Genomic DNA, 17,138 nt, shown 5'->3' with positions numbered 1-17,138 from the left:
GGTCCCGGCCGGCGAGGCTATGAGGGTGTGGGTGGCGGCGCTGGCCTTGTGGCCGGTGCTGAGGGCTGCAAGCAAGCCATTACCCAACTTACCGAAAATCACAGATAAGAAGTTCATCGAGCTGTGCGTGAGTACGCACAATAAGCTCCGCTCCGAAGTGCAGCCGCCTGCCAGCAACATGCGCTACATGGTAGGGATGGAGGGACAGGAACTGGGGTGCAGGGGTGGCACCATAGCCCTGTCGAGGGGCATGGGACAGTGGGCCAGGGCGCCTTGGGTGGATGGCATCACTGATTGGTGGTCAAATATCAAGTTTGTTTGATGGCAAATACTGCAGTGAGTTGAGTCAGTTGTAGGCAGGTGAGTCTAGAAACACCAGGTGGGCAGGAGGAGGACATTGGACAGGCCGGCTGGAGACAGAATCGTTCTGGCTGGAAAAGACCTGTAAAATCATCAAGTCCAACTGTTAACCTAGCACTGTCAAGTCCACCACTAAACCATGTCCCTGAGCACCACATCTATGTGTCTTTTAAACACCTCCAGGGATGGTGACTCCACCAGTTTCCTGGGCAGCCTGTTCAGTGCCTGACAACCCTTTTCAGGATGACTTTTCCTAATGGCTGATCTAAACCTCCTCTGGCACAACTTGAGGTCATTTGCTTTCATCTTGCTACTTGGGAGAAAAGACCAACACTCTCCATGCTACAACCTCCTTTCAGGTAGTTGTAGAGAGCGAGAAGGTCTCCCCTCAGCCTCCTCCAGGCTAAACAGCCCCAGTTCCCTCAGCTGCTCCTCATCAGACTTGTGCTCCAGACCCCTCACCAGCTTTGTTGCCATTGTCTGAACTCTCTCCATGTCACCTTCAATGTCTTCCTGGTAGTGAGGGCCCCAAAACTGAACACAGGATTCAAGGTGGGGCCTCACCAGCAGCTAGTACAGGGGCACGATCACTTCCCCAGTCTTGCTGGCCACGCTATTCCTGATACAAGCCAGGATGCTGTTGGCCTTTTTGCCACCTGGGCACACTGCTGGCTCATGTTCAGCTGTCTGTCAATCAACACCCACAGGTCCTTTTCCTCGAGGCAGCTTTCCAGCCACTCTTCCCTGAGCCTGTAGCGCTGCCTGGGGTTGTTGTGACCCAAGTGCAGGACTCAGCATTTGGCCTTGTTGAACCTCATACAGTTAGTGTCAGCCCATTGATGCTCACATTTCATCCCAAGGAATTTCTCTTTGGGGCGAAACAGTGGTCCAGCAGCAGGACTGATCCAGAAGAGTTAAGCTTTCTATAAAAAGCAAGGGCATGAACTGCAATACTGAGGCTGAGGGAGTTTTCTGTGGCGAGGAAGAACCTTTTGCTTGTCATAACCAAAACTAGTTGCATTTGAAATTTTTTCCTGGAAAGGGTTAAACAAAACTGAAGAAGGTGCGGAAAAAGGGGATGTTTGATGTTTAGTCCACTTTGTACCACAAGAGGGGAATGTGAGCATGAGCAGCTAAAGGATACTCTGGATCGTGTACTGATACTGATGGCAAAAATGCCATCAGAAGACAGAATGGCAGATAAGGGAGTGGAAGTGAAGAAGCTTGTCAAAGACACTGTACACAGTTTTAGTACTCAGGAATAGGAAAAACAGGAAAAAATATGAATCAAGGTATGCGTGTAGAAATATTATTAGAAAAGTACTAAAGGCCTTTAGGGAGAAAATGGTATCAGCACCCAGTGGAGTTATTGTATGATCCACATAGAGACTAAGAGTGAAGTGAAATGTACAAACTCCAATAAACCTAGACAAGAAAACACTGCATCTTTTACATAGGAGATAAAACTAGGTACTGTAATGATGGAAGAAACTTAATGAAAAACAATCTTGACTGGAAATCAAATACCAAAGATCATTCATGTTCAGGAATCAGAAGTGTTAATGGTGACAGACTGCAAAGAAGTAAGAGGTAGCAGATTAAGTTACTGGCCAAACATTGACATGTTTGCTCTTGAAGCTGTCTTTGTGAAATGCTCTGATGTATATTTAAAGCTTTACTGTATAAGAAGTAAGATTTGTTTCCAGAGTCTCTCTTGAAAATACTTAAAATATTTATACAGCTGAATCTACAGTATCTGTGCATTTTTAGTTTGGATTAATTTTTATGTACCTAATAGAAATACTTAAGGACCTGTTCAACAACAAGAAATACAAAAAAAGTTTCATGTTTAATTGATGTGACACTAATTCCTTATCTGAAGAGAAAAGTGCATTTCAGAAATCTTTTCAATTACTAGCAAGTGCTATTACGAAGTTAATGTTCAACAGTGAAGGGGGAAAAAAAACTTGTCTAATGTTTTTTTTTCATATTACTGTACTGCAACAGGAAAAGTCAGTGAAAATATAACGAGTGATTACCTAAATAAGGGAAAGTATGCCTTTATGCAACTCCAGTATATGATATCTATCTATACTTTGTTGCCTGACTAGTTTTATCTGATTATTTAACACCCGGTTGTAACTTAACATTGCACAACTGTTTCACCTTTCATGTTTTGCAGACCTGGGATGCAGCTTTGGCAAGGACTGCAAGGGCATGGGGGAAGAAATGCACTGTTCAACATAACACATACTTAAATAAGAAACATCAGTGCCATCCTAATTTCACATCTGTTGGAGAGAATCTTTGGCTTGGAAATCGTAAAATATTCCATGTTGCTAATGCCATTAAATTGTTCTATGATGAGATCAAATACTATAATTTCTCAACGCAGAAATGTAGTAAGGTTTGCGGTCATTACTTTCAGGTAAGAGTTATCTTCGATAAAATGTCCTGTGTAGTGCTTATCTGATGAATCTCTAAGGGCTGTAAATAATAGAGAGTTGTATATATGGTTTTTAGTGACTGAGAGCTTCCTGTCTGTTGTAATCTCAAGCAACGGTTGTATTACTGGTTACTCCTGCCCCCGCCCACCTCTTTTTCTTGTATAATAATCCATTCTTCTTGTCCACATCATTTGCCTCACTGAAAGCCTCACTTCTTGTTTCATTGTATCAGTACTACATGAACTTCGTAAAAGAATCATTTCAAGTTCTCTAGCTGTGATGCCACAGTTCTGAATTCTGTAAGTTTGGAGACGCTCTTTGAAATAATTGTGGTAGATGCAGAATGCCTGTGGAAACTCCTTAGTAGAAATTTTAACAGAAGGAGAAAATCTAGCCAAAGTAAATTATATTATTTTCAAATATTGCAAAAAAGGGAGAAAAAAAGAGCATCAACAACAAAAGAGGCAATTTATGATATATTTCTGTTTTCTCAGTGGTAGTTCTGAAAAACTTAATTCTGCTGAGAAAGCTTTTATTTGAACATTTATTTTAGATGGATTTATCCATCTTCATGCTTTAAAAGTAAGCATTGCAGAAGAATTAGTTTCATCTATGGCCCAACACATAATATTTCACTAATCTGAGAAGATAATGCCAAGTCAGATCTTATTTACTAAAAGTGACTCTTTAATCTCAGTATTCAAAGATACTTAGACTACTTTCTGTGTAAAATAGTGTGCAGGATACGTAAGAGTGAAACTGTTACCAGACAAAACAGTAGCTGTGAGTTTATTTTTGAGTGGATTTTGGATTGTGAAATGAAAATATTTCGAGTTCCCAGAGTCATTTACAAAGCATTTTCTGTTTGGGGCTTTTTGCACCTCTTGTTATGTATTTTCTCATTTATTTCTCCTCAAGTGTTAAGTCTTATTTCCTGCCCTTGGTTCTGCCTGTAACAACCTCAAAATGAAGGCTGGAAGATTTGAGTTTTGCTGTTTATTGGGCAGTAAATCTGAAGATTAGAATTAGACAATATCTCAGGGATGTATTTTTCTTTTTTTTCTCTGGCACAATAAATTATAAGAAGTTCCATAGCAATACACTTCCCAGCATTTTAAAATTTGGCATTCTCTTGGAATGATGTTCACTTCTAAGCTTTTTTTCCCCTGATTAAGATTGCTTGCATTCTTGTTACACAGTTAAGTTGTATCAAAATGTTCATGCATTTGAGGCAAGATTACAACGGAAACTAATCAATAGAAACTAATCAATAGAAAAACCAAGCAGAGTACATGGGTTAAACAGCAATGAACATGTAAAAGTACATATGTCATCAAAATTGATAAGGAAGGTCCCTGCATGATCCAGGAACCATCATGGTCTTGAAGGCTCAAACACAAAATTGAAAATGGGTAATATTTGCAAATCATAACTAGGTAGGCTGTGCAGACTTGCTAAGAGAACCACTGCACAGAAATCTCAGAACAGTGGGAATCTCCAAAAAGCATGTGAAACTGTTACATAAAGGCCCCTGAATGAGTCCTTAATTGAGGATTTGGATAATGCCACATTAAACATTACCATCCTTTTCTAAAAGATGTTATGTCTGCTGAACATAACTGTGTCTTGCAGTTACAATTGAGGAGATGGAACTTTTAGGGATGTTCAAATCAGTTTGTCAGTCTGAGGCCTGGACCCTTTGTACTGGGATGATACCAGGAATAATCCAGTGTGTCTTTAAGTTTTCCAGATGTGGAGTGTATGATCAACAAGATGTTCTAGGTATATAATTAAACATTTTTACCTAAATTCAGTACAGTTTGGTTAGTCATATGCAGAAGGTATAGGAAGAATCTCCCAAGAAAAAGCAAATGCCTAAACTGTGATACTAAACCATAACAAATAATGCTTGTCAGTCTGAAATATGCGATTCTGAAGCTTTCAGACTGAAGTCTACAGTAGTAATCAGCACACAGGAGAAGCCGTTCTTGTAACCTCAGTTACAAGCTGTTGGGTAGTTGCCACTGATTTCCATTTTGTTCCTTGAACTCTAGCCCTGGATCATAAAGTCAGTGACTGCTACTGAGATTGTTCTGTAGAAGATTCTGGAAACTTGCAGCACAGATCACTTTATCTCAAGGGGTAAATATTTAGAAGTTCATCTTAAAAGGCTTGCTCACCAGCAATTCTTTTAAATGTGTAAAAAGATCATATGTTGCAAAATGGAAATAACATGTAAGATCTCTGAAAATAAAGGAAACTTCCTAGATATTAGACTAGGTTACTGTTGAGTGTAGTTTTAAATTTATTTTGAAACCAATTTTTTTTTAGGTTGTTTGGGACATTTCATATAAAGTCGGTTGTGCCGCTACTCTATGTCAGCAAGTTTTAGGAATACGAGATGCAGTAATTTTTATTTGCAACTATTCACCACGGTAAGTTGCTGGTTTAAATGTTAAAAAAAATGAAAGCATTTGTAATGACGTTTTGTTGAAAGTAAATTGGATTCTTTATTTATTGGTAGTTTTATAAATGCATTCGGACAAAACGACGGTTGTCTAATTCAGTTATCAAGAGACCCATGAGCATTAGAACATGTACTTGTTTCGTTTTTTAATCACTTTACTGCTAAAGCACATTCTGTGCCAATCTTAAGCAAACAACTACCAAACTTAGCTCATGCTCCACATCATTCGTTTATTTTTCATATGAAACAGAAGAAATTACAAAGTTGCTGCAGGCAACTTCAGCCGGAGCTAGAAAACCTCTTAAAGTTTTATACATTTTTAACTGCACTTCAGCTTTGCACACAGTATTTATTTTTTTATTCCTTAGAAATTATAGAATAATAGCATAGTTGTTAGATCACTTGCTTTTCCTTTCTGTCTAACTGAGTAAGATAAAATTACATTACCATTTCTTCCCTATTTAATATCTGTGATTATAACAAACATTGTTTAAGCATTAGAAGACAGTAAATGATCAATACAAGAAAAAGCTAACTGCAACTTGTGATTTTTCATTTAAATTGATAGTCTGAAAAATCACCCACCCCAGATAGTGTTTTTCCTAAAGCAGGAGGAGTTTGAAAACCCAGAGGCAGGTAGTTTAAAATAATAAATTTTGTCTCATAATAATGCACAGTCCATACCAAAGCATGTGCATATGTGCATATGCAATGTTTGTCATTTTAAAACATACAGAGCTTGTGAGCTTGCATGACAGCTATTTTTTCTGGTTGTTTTTTTTTTTTTTTTTCTAGCAAACTTGGGCCACTATTGGGAAGTTCAATTAGTCTGAACTAAAAAATTCATCTCTCTTCCTGTACCAAAAAACTGGGCTTGTACTTAAGTTGTTATTGTGAAACTTACTGTGGTGTGGAGCTTTGTTGTTGTTTGCTTTTTAAAATCTAAACTAAAATGTTTCCAGTTGACAGTGCAGAATAATGTTTAACTGATATCAACAGTGGTCTGTAAAACCTCGTCACTTGAGACTTTTCTACTCTGCAACAAGGTACCGTGTTGGTTTGGTGTGCTGGAGAACTGGTAGCTAAACTGAATGGCTGTCTAAGGTGAGGTCTAACATGCCATTGCTCTTCTGTCCATGGCTTGATACCAAGAACGCTGTGGAGTGGAGTTAGAGCAGGCAGACCATTTTCTAACAGCCATTTCCCTTCCTAAACTGTCTGCAAAATAGGTAAATCTTGACCTTGCCACCACACTTCAGATACTGGAACAGCCTCTTCCAGCTTGACCTTCATGACTCCGTCTTGACGTTTGGACCCTTAGTGCTCAGTTACTTGCTAGATAGCGGTTTCTTTTCAGAGTTGAGGATGCACCAGTTTAAGGACAACCTTGCCAAAATTACTTTATTCAGTGTAGCAGTTTTACAGTGTAGTCTTTCTATAGACTTTTTCTGAAGGTCTGCTGCTGGGAACATCCATGTCTGTGATGCCCAGAGTAATTAATCATACATTGACTTCTAAGGAAACTAGTTTAATTCACACAAATCAGATAGCCCAGCTGTAAGTCTTCATGCTCAATTTTCTCTCACACATTTAAAAGTTGTATATCAGAATTAGGAGGATGACTGTATTACAAGGTGGTTAGAAATACCAAATACCATCACAGATGGACTGTAGATGTCATTGAAAAGATTTATTCAGTTCTGTTCAGACTGTTGCTTTCGTTTGCGCTTCCATGTAAAGTAGAAACTCATAGGGATCTTTGTCTTAAGTCTAGCAGAAGGGAAAACCTCTCCTGGTTTTGGAGCTGTAAGTTTCCACTTATTTTAGAGCAAAGGACTTTATAACTGTTTTCTGTTGTGAGTTGATGGTGCCACATTCACATCTTACAGCATTAGAACAGCTGCATTTACAGTTTCAGGTTAGGATTTGTAGTGTTTGAGGTTACCCCAACACTCTTAAAAATAATAAAATGCCTTGAAACAGCAACATACCTTCTCTCAATTCTCTGTCAGTCTGTCGTACAGGTAGTACCTGTATTTTGTGGGTCTTAAGTGCTGTCAATCCAAATGCTGTCACTTCACCTTTTCACATCAGTAGAGGATTCTTTACAGTCCTGGATGTTGTCAGGAACAGCCAATATTGTCCTGTTTGGCAGGAACAGCCAATGTTATCCCCGTTTGGCAGATCGTGACATCCTTGAAACAAGAGATGTGCTGCTGTGGCTTTCAGCAGGTGTGGAAAAACTACCTCCTCGTCCCAGCTTCAGTCAGTGCCTCTCAGGTCTTCTGTTATAAGAAAAAAATGATAATCCATGATACTTCTATGCTTTTGGGAATACAGATAACATCTCATTACCTTTTTAGTATTGTACCTTTGCATGAATATGACCTGCCTCGTCTCTACCACCTCTTTAGAAAGATAGGTGACATCCAGTCCCTGATAGGTGGCTGTATCTGCCATTTTTAGGACTCAGTTTTTCCTGAAGAAGCTATGCAAGTTACAATGTTAGAAGACCTCAAGTGGCTGATCACTAAAATGGTAAACGAAAATTGCTGTAAGTAAATATGAAGTGATACATGGGGGAGAAGGCAATCACCTATAAAACCATGGAAAATGTCAGCGCCATACTCACTAGCTGTCAGAAGCAAATAGAAAAGTAGTCATGAAAAATTAAGTTATTACTCTTAAAGAGTAAAACATAAAATACAATAATGTCACTTTTCGTGGAGATAGTCTTTTTTTTTCTGTGGCCTAAACCAGCAAGACAAGTTAAATTAAAGCCTGTATGATAGTCTCCCGTATATTTTACTCCATTTAAATAGCATAGTCTTCAGAAGCCAACTGAAGTTCCTTGCGGGAGTGACTTTTTTTCTCCCTCCAGAAGTTAATTAGTGCCTTTTTTTCCCATTCCTTACACCTTCTCAGTGAGGCAGCTCTCTACAACCTAGGTCTTAACCAATCTGTAGATTGACTGATAGATAGATTTACTTACTTGTAACAACAAGGCCTTTTAGAGAACAAGTCAAGGCCTTTCATCTTTCTGGATCTGTGGCTGAGACTTCTATCAGTCCTCTCAAAGAGGATTTCACAGTGGATTGTGAACTTCATGAAGTAATAGTATAATTACCACTCACAGTTGAAGCTTTTGATACCAAGAAAGACTTACTGAATTGCAACTCAGGCAACATCTGTGGCTTCTTTGTATTGCACTCTTGCGACCGAAATGTGCACAGTCACCCAGTGGGTCTGCTCACACCCTTATAAGGCATTGTGCTCTTGCCAAAGCTTCTAGAAGCAATGCTTTGTCCTTTGGTCTTCCTTATTCTGGATTCTGAGACCCTTTTTAAGGTAACTGTGTGGGCTACTGTTTGGAGTTACCCATTCTTTGAATGTATATATGGACAATCACCCAAAAGGTAAGTTATTTAACCTGTAACTTTTTATTTCTTGGATATTTATATATACATATAAACAACTCTCTCAGCTGCTCTTCTCTGACAGGTTCAATACTTATGTTCAGTTCTTGGGATCAGAAGATCCCCCTTCTTTTTATAGCTGCCTGAACTGCATGTCTAGGCTTGTGGTTGTACTATGCTACTGTAGATGCTGCTCAGATAAAACTTAGGCCAACAGTATACCTGTGGGCAAATGTATATGAAAGATACTTCAAAGAAGAGTAGTAGCAAGTAAGTCACAGGTAATGTTTGGGGGTGTTCTCCCTGCATCTTGTACATCAACATTATACCAACTATTAGGTCTGTATGTCTGGTGGGTAGCTCTTGTTTATAAATACAGGTGATAGAGAGTGTGAATACAGACTTAGAATCCTGAAAAAAATGTCACAGGTCTTGGTGCAAATTATCTCCTTTGAGGAGTGCTCACTGTGGAGGTGAGTAGAGTGACAAATGTAACTATAATAGCCCAGAGTCCTTTAAGAGGACTAAATCTGCCCATGTTCCCCAGATTAGGCTGGGAAACAGTATTGCTTAATCTTTTTTTTTAATGGATGCAGCACAGACTGGGTACTGTGTTTCCCATTACCTAGTAGTATAGTATATAGGCAGCCAGGATGATGGTATCTGCATTATCGTTTTCAGCAGTTACATGTATAAGGAGCCTTTCTAAGAATGTGTAGTGGTGACTACTGTGGGCTGATCTGAATACTTAAACAGTTTGGCTTTGCTTGCGTGAGATATTAAGCATGTAAGGATCCAACTGCCTTCGCTAAGACTGCATACTTGCTCTTAAGACTTTTGCATTTTGTGGAATGAAGATCTTGTTTCTAAAGGTTATAATTCAAGAGTAAGTAGCTCACAAGATTTATTTTTTGCTAAATAGTTTGCTTTAAGCTATATTGGAGTGTGTCACCTTTTAAATTATCCACCTTAAAATCCTCATTTTTCCTCAGTTAAAACCAGGCTTCATCCAGAACATTGTGTTTTAGTAGTCCATATACCAATGTAAAATTTGAATTAAAAGCCCGAGTATTTTCCCATAAGAAAAATAGTACCTTTTAAAGATTACTTTATTTCACTGGGACAGAAGAATGAAAATGAAGGAAAATTATTCTGATGCTTTTAATGAATTGTCAGCAATTTATTGCATTTTCAGTGTATTTACTTCAACAAATGTTTTAATATATTTAACAAATAATTGAAAATTATATGTGAAACTTTTCATTCGTAGTTTTGATTTTCCAAGAAATCCATATATAGAAGGAAGATCATGCAGTAATTGTGGAAAAGGGGACACCTGTAAAAATAACCTGTGTAGTAAGTAAAAGCAAATATAAAATGCAATATGTAGAAGGAAATAAGCCAACCACCTAGTTGAACAAGAATGTTACAAGCTTTGTTTTATTCCTCAGTGGTGCTCTCTCAGGTCCAATTCCCAAGTAATTTAAAACTGTTCTTAAGACCATGTACATCCAGGAAACAAATAGATAGTCCATGTTTTACCGAATCTGGGCCTCAGTGATCATTATAAAGTCTTTGATTAGAGACAGGTTGTAGTTACCTGTAGGATTGTTTCTACTGCACTCTGATACTCTGCTGACTTAATCGTACCAAAGAAACCAGCATCTATATACAAGCTTGTCAAAGTAGCATGTAGAAGCAAGTCTTGAGTAGTCTCATAGGCATTCAGAACCTGCAGAGCTACTAATCAGTGTATTTAGACTAAAATGTTTAAATTGCAGCTACTGAGTCTTTTGTGACTTTCGCACAGCCACAGCAAAGTTACAGCTGAGCATCACTATTGCTGAAGCTGATACACTCTGTAAGCAGTCACAGTAATTGTGGAGAAGTCATTCTAGGTCTGTAATTCATTCTATAGTTATAAATGGAATTATTATCAGGGGCTCATTGTCTTTCTCACCTGGTTAGTCTATGGCAAAAGGGACTGCATACTGATTTAATTCTCCAGCTATATTTTCCCCATGGTGAATAGGATTCATTCATTAAAGGGGGTATTTCTTTTAATGCTGTTCTTGTCAAGAAAATTAATTAGAGCCATGAATTGCTAATTATGCATCATGTTTTAATGGAGGGAAACTTCAAGAGACAGTAGGTCACCTTTCTTCAGAAGGCTCCAGAACTGAAAACTTCCACCTGCTGGGAGGTCACAAGCTATAATAGAAGATTTCTATGGCTAGAGTTTGAACATTTTTATAAGTTTCCTTCAATAAACTGGGAGTAAGACTTGTGTTTTCTGTTCAACAGTTGGTTATTATATTTGCTTAATATATATATTAGTATAGCTTTAAAAACATCCAGCAATCGTTTAGGTCATAATTTTTAGGTAACAGACACCTCTGAAAAACAGATATGAGGAATACCAGGTGCATTTAGGAAATAGTCTCTCCAATTCTCATCCATAAAATGGAATTTTATAGTATTTACTAGCTCATGCATGTATTTTTAATATCAAACAGTATTTTTAATTTTGAGAAAGACAAAGGAGAGAGATTTCAAACTGAAAATAAAGGGGCTATGTAATATGTCCCTCTCCCCTATTCATGTCACTGTTATATACAATAATAGCTTTATGGAGACATTGAGATGATTAAATATTGGTTTTAATGTTCATCAAAACATTTTAGCTTTTGTTTTATTTGTAAGGTTTATCAATGGGAATTCTGAGAGTTTTTCAAATTCTGTTGAATGTAAATCTGGTAAGTTTGTTTGAGGTAGCTTGTGAAGATTTAAGGAGAGATAAATCATGGCTGGCTGGTAAAAGTGTTTATTTTTCCCTTTTTCCAGGAAATCCAGAACGTGATAAAATTATCTGTACGTATTACAATTTTATGCTGCTACTTATATCCCTCAGTTACTTTAAATGTAGGTATTCCTAATAATCTTATATTTATATGCTTATTTATAGATTATTCAAGATGGTACCCGCCTTGGGCGTTCACAGTTGTATGCGATGAGGCTTGTATTGCTGTTGTAGTTTCGAGAATATTGCTGACGTTTCTTGCTTTTGTAGCTGTTTACTTTCTCAAAAAACACTTTACAAACATCCATGTGACCACCTAATGGGATTTGAAATACATACTGTCTTCTAAAGATACTTGCTAATGAATTAAGCAGAAAACTCACACTGACATGACTTTAAAGATTACTTCCTTTGACAGTAATTTTGTTGATATTATTTTATGCCCCTTAGAGAAAGCCAACATGCCAAAGAAAGTGAAATTATATCTGCATAAAACCTAAATTGGGAAAATATTAAGATAAAGGTAGTATCTGGTAAGGTTTGGAACCTTGTTTTTAAATACCAAATTTCCCCAAACTGTGACATACTCTATTCCTGGAATTTGAGGAGAAAAGTATGTGTCAATTGAACAACTGCTACTATTCATACTAAGCCAATATTTGAAATCACAATTGCTTAATTGAGATGCTGAGAGAAAGCTAGCAGATTATCTACTCAGTCCTGTTTTCTAGAGTGACAGAATGTTCCGAATAAATTGCATAAAGAAGATTTTACAGAGAGATGGTTCTTCAGAATTTTTGATGTTTGTGAAGTTAGTGCAACTTGGTATTTATAACCTAATGCATTTATTGTTCCTCATTCAAAATGTGTAGCTTTAGATTTATTGTTAAGTATTTTGTTTCTAAGTCCCTCTAAACCCTGTGCTTAATTTTAAGGCTTTTTATTCCTTGTTTGAATATGTACCGTTACTTACACATAGTATATTGCCTGTTTTGTAAGTGTTCTAAAGTTTTAATAATAAATTTTCATAATTTTATCTTGAAACTTGCTCAAGTCCATTTTATCAATACAGATTTTACTCTTCTATATCCAAGACATGAATGAAGTCTTCTATTAATATACTTGCATTAATTTCACTTTCTCCAAAAGACACATGAAATTTTTACAAGAATCGGAAGCTTTTTTTCTTACTAGTATAGGAAACTAGATTTTTTTTCCTGATTGTATCTTAGTCTTTTCTAGTGAATGCCAATATGACTGTATGAAAGTTCATTATTCCTAGGTAATGTTCCACTATTACTGTAAATGAACAAATAAACCTGCAAATTCTGCTATTTTCTTAATGATTAGGGCGCAAATTGAGCTTAAAGAAAGCTGCTGTTATTTTAACTTTAGGAACTGATTTGTCTTATTCTTTCTCTGTATGTGATTGACAATTTAGGTCTGAAACATTCCAGTTTATTATCTTAATCTATATTGATATTTCCATTGATTATATAAAAATAACTTAAAAGTCTCAAAATAAGATAGACTTCTATTGTAGATTAATTTCAAATTAGGCCTGTGACAGCTAGTTCTTCTGTAAGTTTTCTATTCTAAAATTACTAAAATACAGAGCAGACTTTTTAAATACAGGTTTTATTATTTAAAACTTTCATTACATTCTGAAATCTAGAAGCCTAATATTATATACCTAAAACCATAAATAGGTGGCTCCTACATGCAAAATTGTGCAGCATGCCAGTTCCTGAGCAGCAGCTATTCCCATTTGTTTACCTGGAAGTCGCTGATATTCACCATGTCTGAAGATAAAATCATTATTTAGATGCCATATTAGGGCTGAAAAGCTTACTTCAGAGCTAAATTTTAGACACCTGTAAGGAAAAAAAGTTTCCTTAGTACCTGAAATACAACATTTAAATACAATAAAGCTCTTTCAAGTTTTAGTGTGTTAATATTGCATAATTTTAAGATGCTGCCTTTTTACAAACAAAATCCCCTGTTTACATTCAGTTATTAAAACTTAAGTTTTTTCTACTTGGAGCTGTGAGATAGCCTGGAAGAAATTCCTATCTAACACAGTAATTCCTATGCCTGAGCATAACTGTCCTTCTTGTCATTTGGTACCTCCATTACAGTTAGGATTGTGACAATCAGAGTGTGCTTTGGAGAGAAGGCAAAGTTGAAAAAGAGCTCTGCAGTCTCCCAAAGCTAAAACCTACTGGCCACATTTATGCCAGGCTGATAGAAGCTTTTCATCTGAGATACAGTGTTTTTCTGAGCTAAGTAGTACAGAGTTTGCAACACTGAATGATGTGCAGATAGTGATGCAATCAGATCTTGTTTCAATAAATTAAGTCATGTTCTCTCCATTAAAACATTTTTTCACTCTGCTTTCCTGAATCTGTGCTCTAAGGTTTCTGTTCTCTGTGCTTGTTCTTGTGGTGTCCACAGAAAATACATATAGTTTTCCCCATTTCCCCCAATTTGGTGTCTTGGGGAGGAAATCTAGGAATGGCTGAGAAGATAGTTCATTCCAACATCCCCTTTTTAAAAGCAGCATAGATGTGGATTGTAATGGTTTGTTGTATGTTCTCTTAGAGATTCCTGTGCATTATTCCATAATATTCCAGTAAGTATTGTAGCAGTTCTTGAACTTTAACACTTTCATGCTGCTGCTACTAACCATTTCTTGTGTTATCCCGTGAAAACAGGCTTACAATGGACAGCAGAAAAGCCTTCTCATTTTTCAAATGCCTTTAATTTAAAAAGACACAAATGATAGTAATTTAAGTTCAGGAAATTTCAATCATGTATGAAGGACAAGTGAGATAACTGGAGATCCTGTCCAGCTAGCCATATATTTGTACTCTATAACAAGCTTCTTATTTCTATGTTGTTGACATCATGCTAAAGCCTTTGTCCTGCACAACCTGCTGAAACTTTGGTCCCATCAAGGAATCGGAATTATTGAGGTTGTTGGAAGGGATCTCTAGAGGGCATCTGGTCTAACCCTCCCACTCAAGCAGCACCACGTGAGCCTGGTTGCCCAGAACCATCTCCAGCCAGCTTCCAAACATCTCTGAGGATGGAGACTCCACAACCTCCTTGGGCAACCTATACTGGTGTTCAGTTACCTTCACAGTAACAAAAGTGTTCCCTGATGTTCAGAGGGAACCTCCTGCGTTCCAGTTTGTGCCTTTGACCACTTGTCCTGTCACTGGGGTCCACTAAAAAGAGCCTGGCTCTGTCTTTCATACACCCTCCCTTCAGGTATTTATATGGTCCAAGAGGCTGCTGTCTTCCACAGTGTTGCCACTACCTGTCCATCTCTCCTCCACAATCTTCAGCAGAGTTATCACCGAAGAGAGGAACCTGCTTTGGGTAGGTGGTGAGTGTTTCACACTTCGCTCATACTCTGGTCGAGGGGAGGGAGTCAAACAGGCTGTCCTCAAGGGGCAAAGCAGGTGTGATAACGCATGATAAAAAGACATGATTCCACTTGATAGGCACTACAGGGGAAAAAACACCCTCCAGAACCTTGTGCTTTAGTCTGTGTGACATCCTGGTACTTTGTTCAGAGAACACAGCAAGCAGCGCAGCATGATTTTGCTCAGTTAGTCCAAGGGCACAGTTGCAGTAAGCAGCACTGTACAAATTCACCTAACCAAAACTACAGTAAAAATTGCTGCAGTCTAACCCCATACTGATGGCCTCCCATCTTAATTGTGAGGCTGTTTGCAACTTCATTATTATAAAATAATTACAAGATTATTTAGCTTTTAATACAAAATAAATCTTGTGGAAATCCAGTACCACCACCATCCTTTCATTTAATTTGTTTTCTGCCCTGAGGTGAGATTGTGTAATAGAAGTAGCCATGTATGTCAGAATATTAGTTTATTCACAGGTCTGGAAGGCCAAGTGATCTTGCAGCTGCCTTATCCCACGGACAGAACAAGAAACAAGCTCCAGCAGATCCACCGTTTGTTCAGCTGAACCTAGTAAGTCAAGGACAAGGAGAGTCTTTCCCCAACACAAATAACAATAATCTGTAGGGAACTACATTTGAGGACGATATTAAACATAATTTTGCAGATTCCCAAGCATCTTGGATTTCTGTAATAGTTTGTAATCTTCCAGCCTTTTAGCCCTCTGACTGAATAGTGCATTGGGGAAAACCAAGGAATCTTATGTTTCCAGCCGTTTTAAATGGAAAACAGGAAGTGAGAAGTGAGAAAGTGCGGTGTAAACATGGGGACTCTTTTCAAAATCGTTGGGATGTACAGCTTCCTGGCCATACCCAGCTTATTGTGCAAAACTTTACTTGAGATCTGTGCAGGAACAGGCAATGCTTTTGTTGTCCAGACAAATACATAATATTGAAATCCCAAAGCTTAATTTGCATCTGCTTTACAAGATCCACTGATTAATGCTGGCAAAGGATTATTCTCTTTTTGTGAAAAAATCAGTTATAGATGTTTGTGAGTGGGCTGGACTTCTGCTTTAATTACGGATAGAATCACTAGATGGAGCCAGAGTCATCTCTGCAGACAAGCATCTCATAACCTGGACTACCCTGGATATGTCAAAGTTTCCTCTTTCATAAAGGTCTCAACTCAGTTTCCAACCACAGAATTTAAACTGTACACATATATAACTGCCAGCTCACCGCATTGTTAAATTAATGTTGCAGTTTTAGTATGATTATAATTTTTGTGCAAATTACATGTAGTTGTAATACAATCATTGCCTAGCTGACCAAAGGCATTGGTTTCTCATAGATTGCATGGGCATTATTAGGAAAAAAAAAAAAAAAAAAAAAAGAAAGAGAGTAAACATACTTATTTTCTAGTTTCAAGGTAAAATTCAGCTGGAGAAAGGTAATAACTAACAGTAAACTCGACTCAGTTGGCCTTGGTTTAGAAAAGAGGCAAGACAACTTTCAAAGGAAGCAAAGCAGTGGACAGGCCTTCTTGCATTCAGATTAGTAGCAGGGGATGAGGCTGTTCACCATCATGATCTAATCTGTTGTGATTTGATCTAAGGAGAGCTCCATTACCTGGTGTTCCACATACATGCCACACTGCCAGTGGCACCTCAGTGGGCCTTTGTGGGCTTCAGGAGTGCACATAGTGGAGTGGAAGGCACTTTGTAGCCCAGAAGCTGGCAGCTGATGGGAGAGACCAACCTCAGTCCTGTGGCAGGACAGAAGGTAACGGCACCCACAGGAAGAAACCTCTCTCCCAAGATCCCCTTCACCATCCCAGCCTGACCAGCAGTCACCAACACCAGCAAGAGGCCATCCTCCCATAAATTTTAAAATGTCCCACCAGAGCTGAGGGGACTATCACCTTTGCCAGTACTTTCACACAGCTTCTGGGATGAGACATGACAGCAGAATAGAAACTACATTTGCTGGACAAGGGACCTTGGCACTGTTATTGGTACACCAGGAGACAGAGTCAGCAGGTGAATCTACTAAACACAGGTGAGATCGTGACCATCACATACATATTCTGGAGGCAGATGGAGCCACGGCCAACCACTGATAGAGAAAAAGGTAACAGCCAAAGGCTGGGGTTGTGACAGGGTGGGAGCTTCACCTCCTACTTCCTTTCACTTGTCAAAGGAGGTGACTACCAGTG

General features: G+C 38.1%; 1 protein-coding gene across 1 annotated transcript; it reads left to right on the top strand.

The window, feature by feature from the left end:
• Positions 1-19: 19 nt before the first annotated feature.
• On the top strand, positions 20-11,810 carry LOC309450377 (GLIPR1-like protein 1; the record flags this gene model as incomplete). The annotated part of the gene is made up of 6 exons (XM_082073212.1): positions 20-190; positions 2,543-2,788; positions 5,139-5,242; positions 11,394-11,446; positions 11,535-11,561; positions 11,656-11,810. The coding sequence occupies 6 exons, from the start codon at positions 20-22 to the stop codon at positions 11,808-11,810; spliced, it is 756 nt and encodes a 251-aa protein (XP_081929338.1).
• Positions 11,811-17,138: the final 5,328 nt, after the last annotated feature.

This window comes from Streptopelia decaocto, assembly GCF_964273445.1.
Source record: "Streptopelia decaocto genome assembly, chromosome: 1".
Taxonomy (NCBI): Eukaryota; Metazoa; Chordata; class Aves; order Columbiformes; family Columbidae; genus Streptopelia; species Streptopelia decaocto.
Note: the sequence above shows the minus strand (reverse complement) of the source record. Positions and strands in the feature narration are given on the sequence as shown.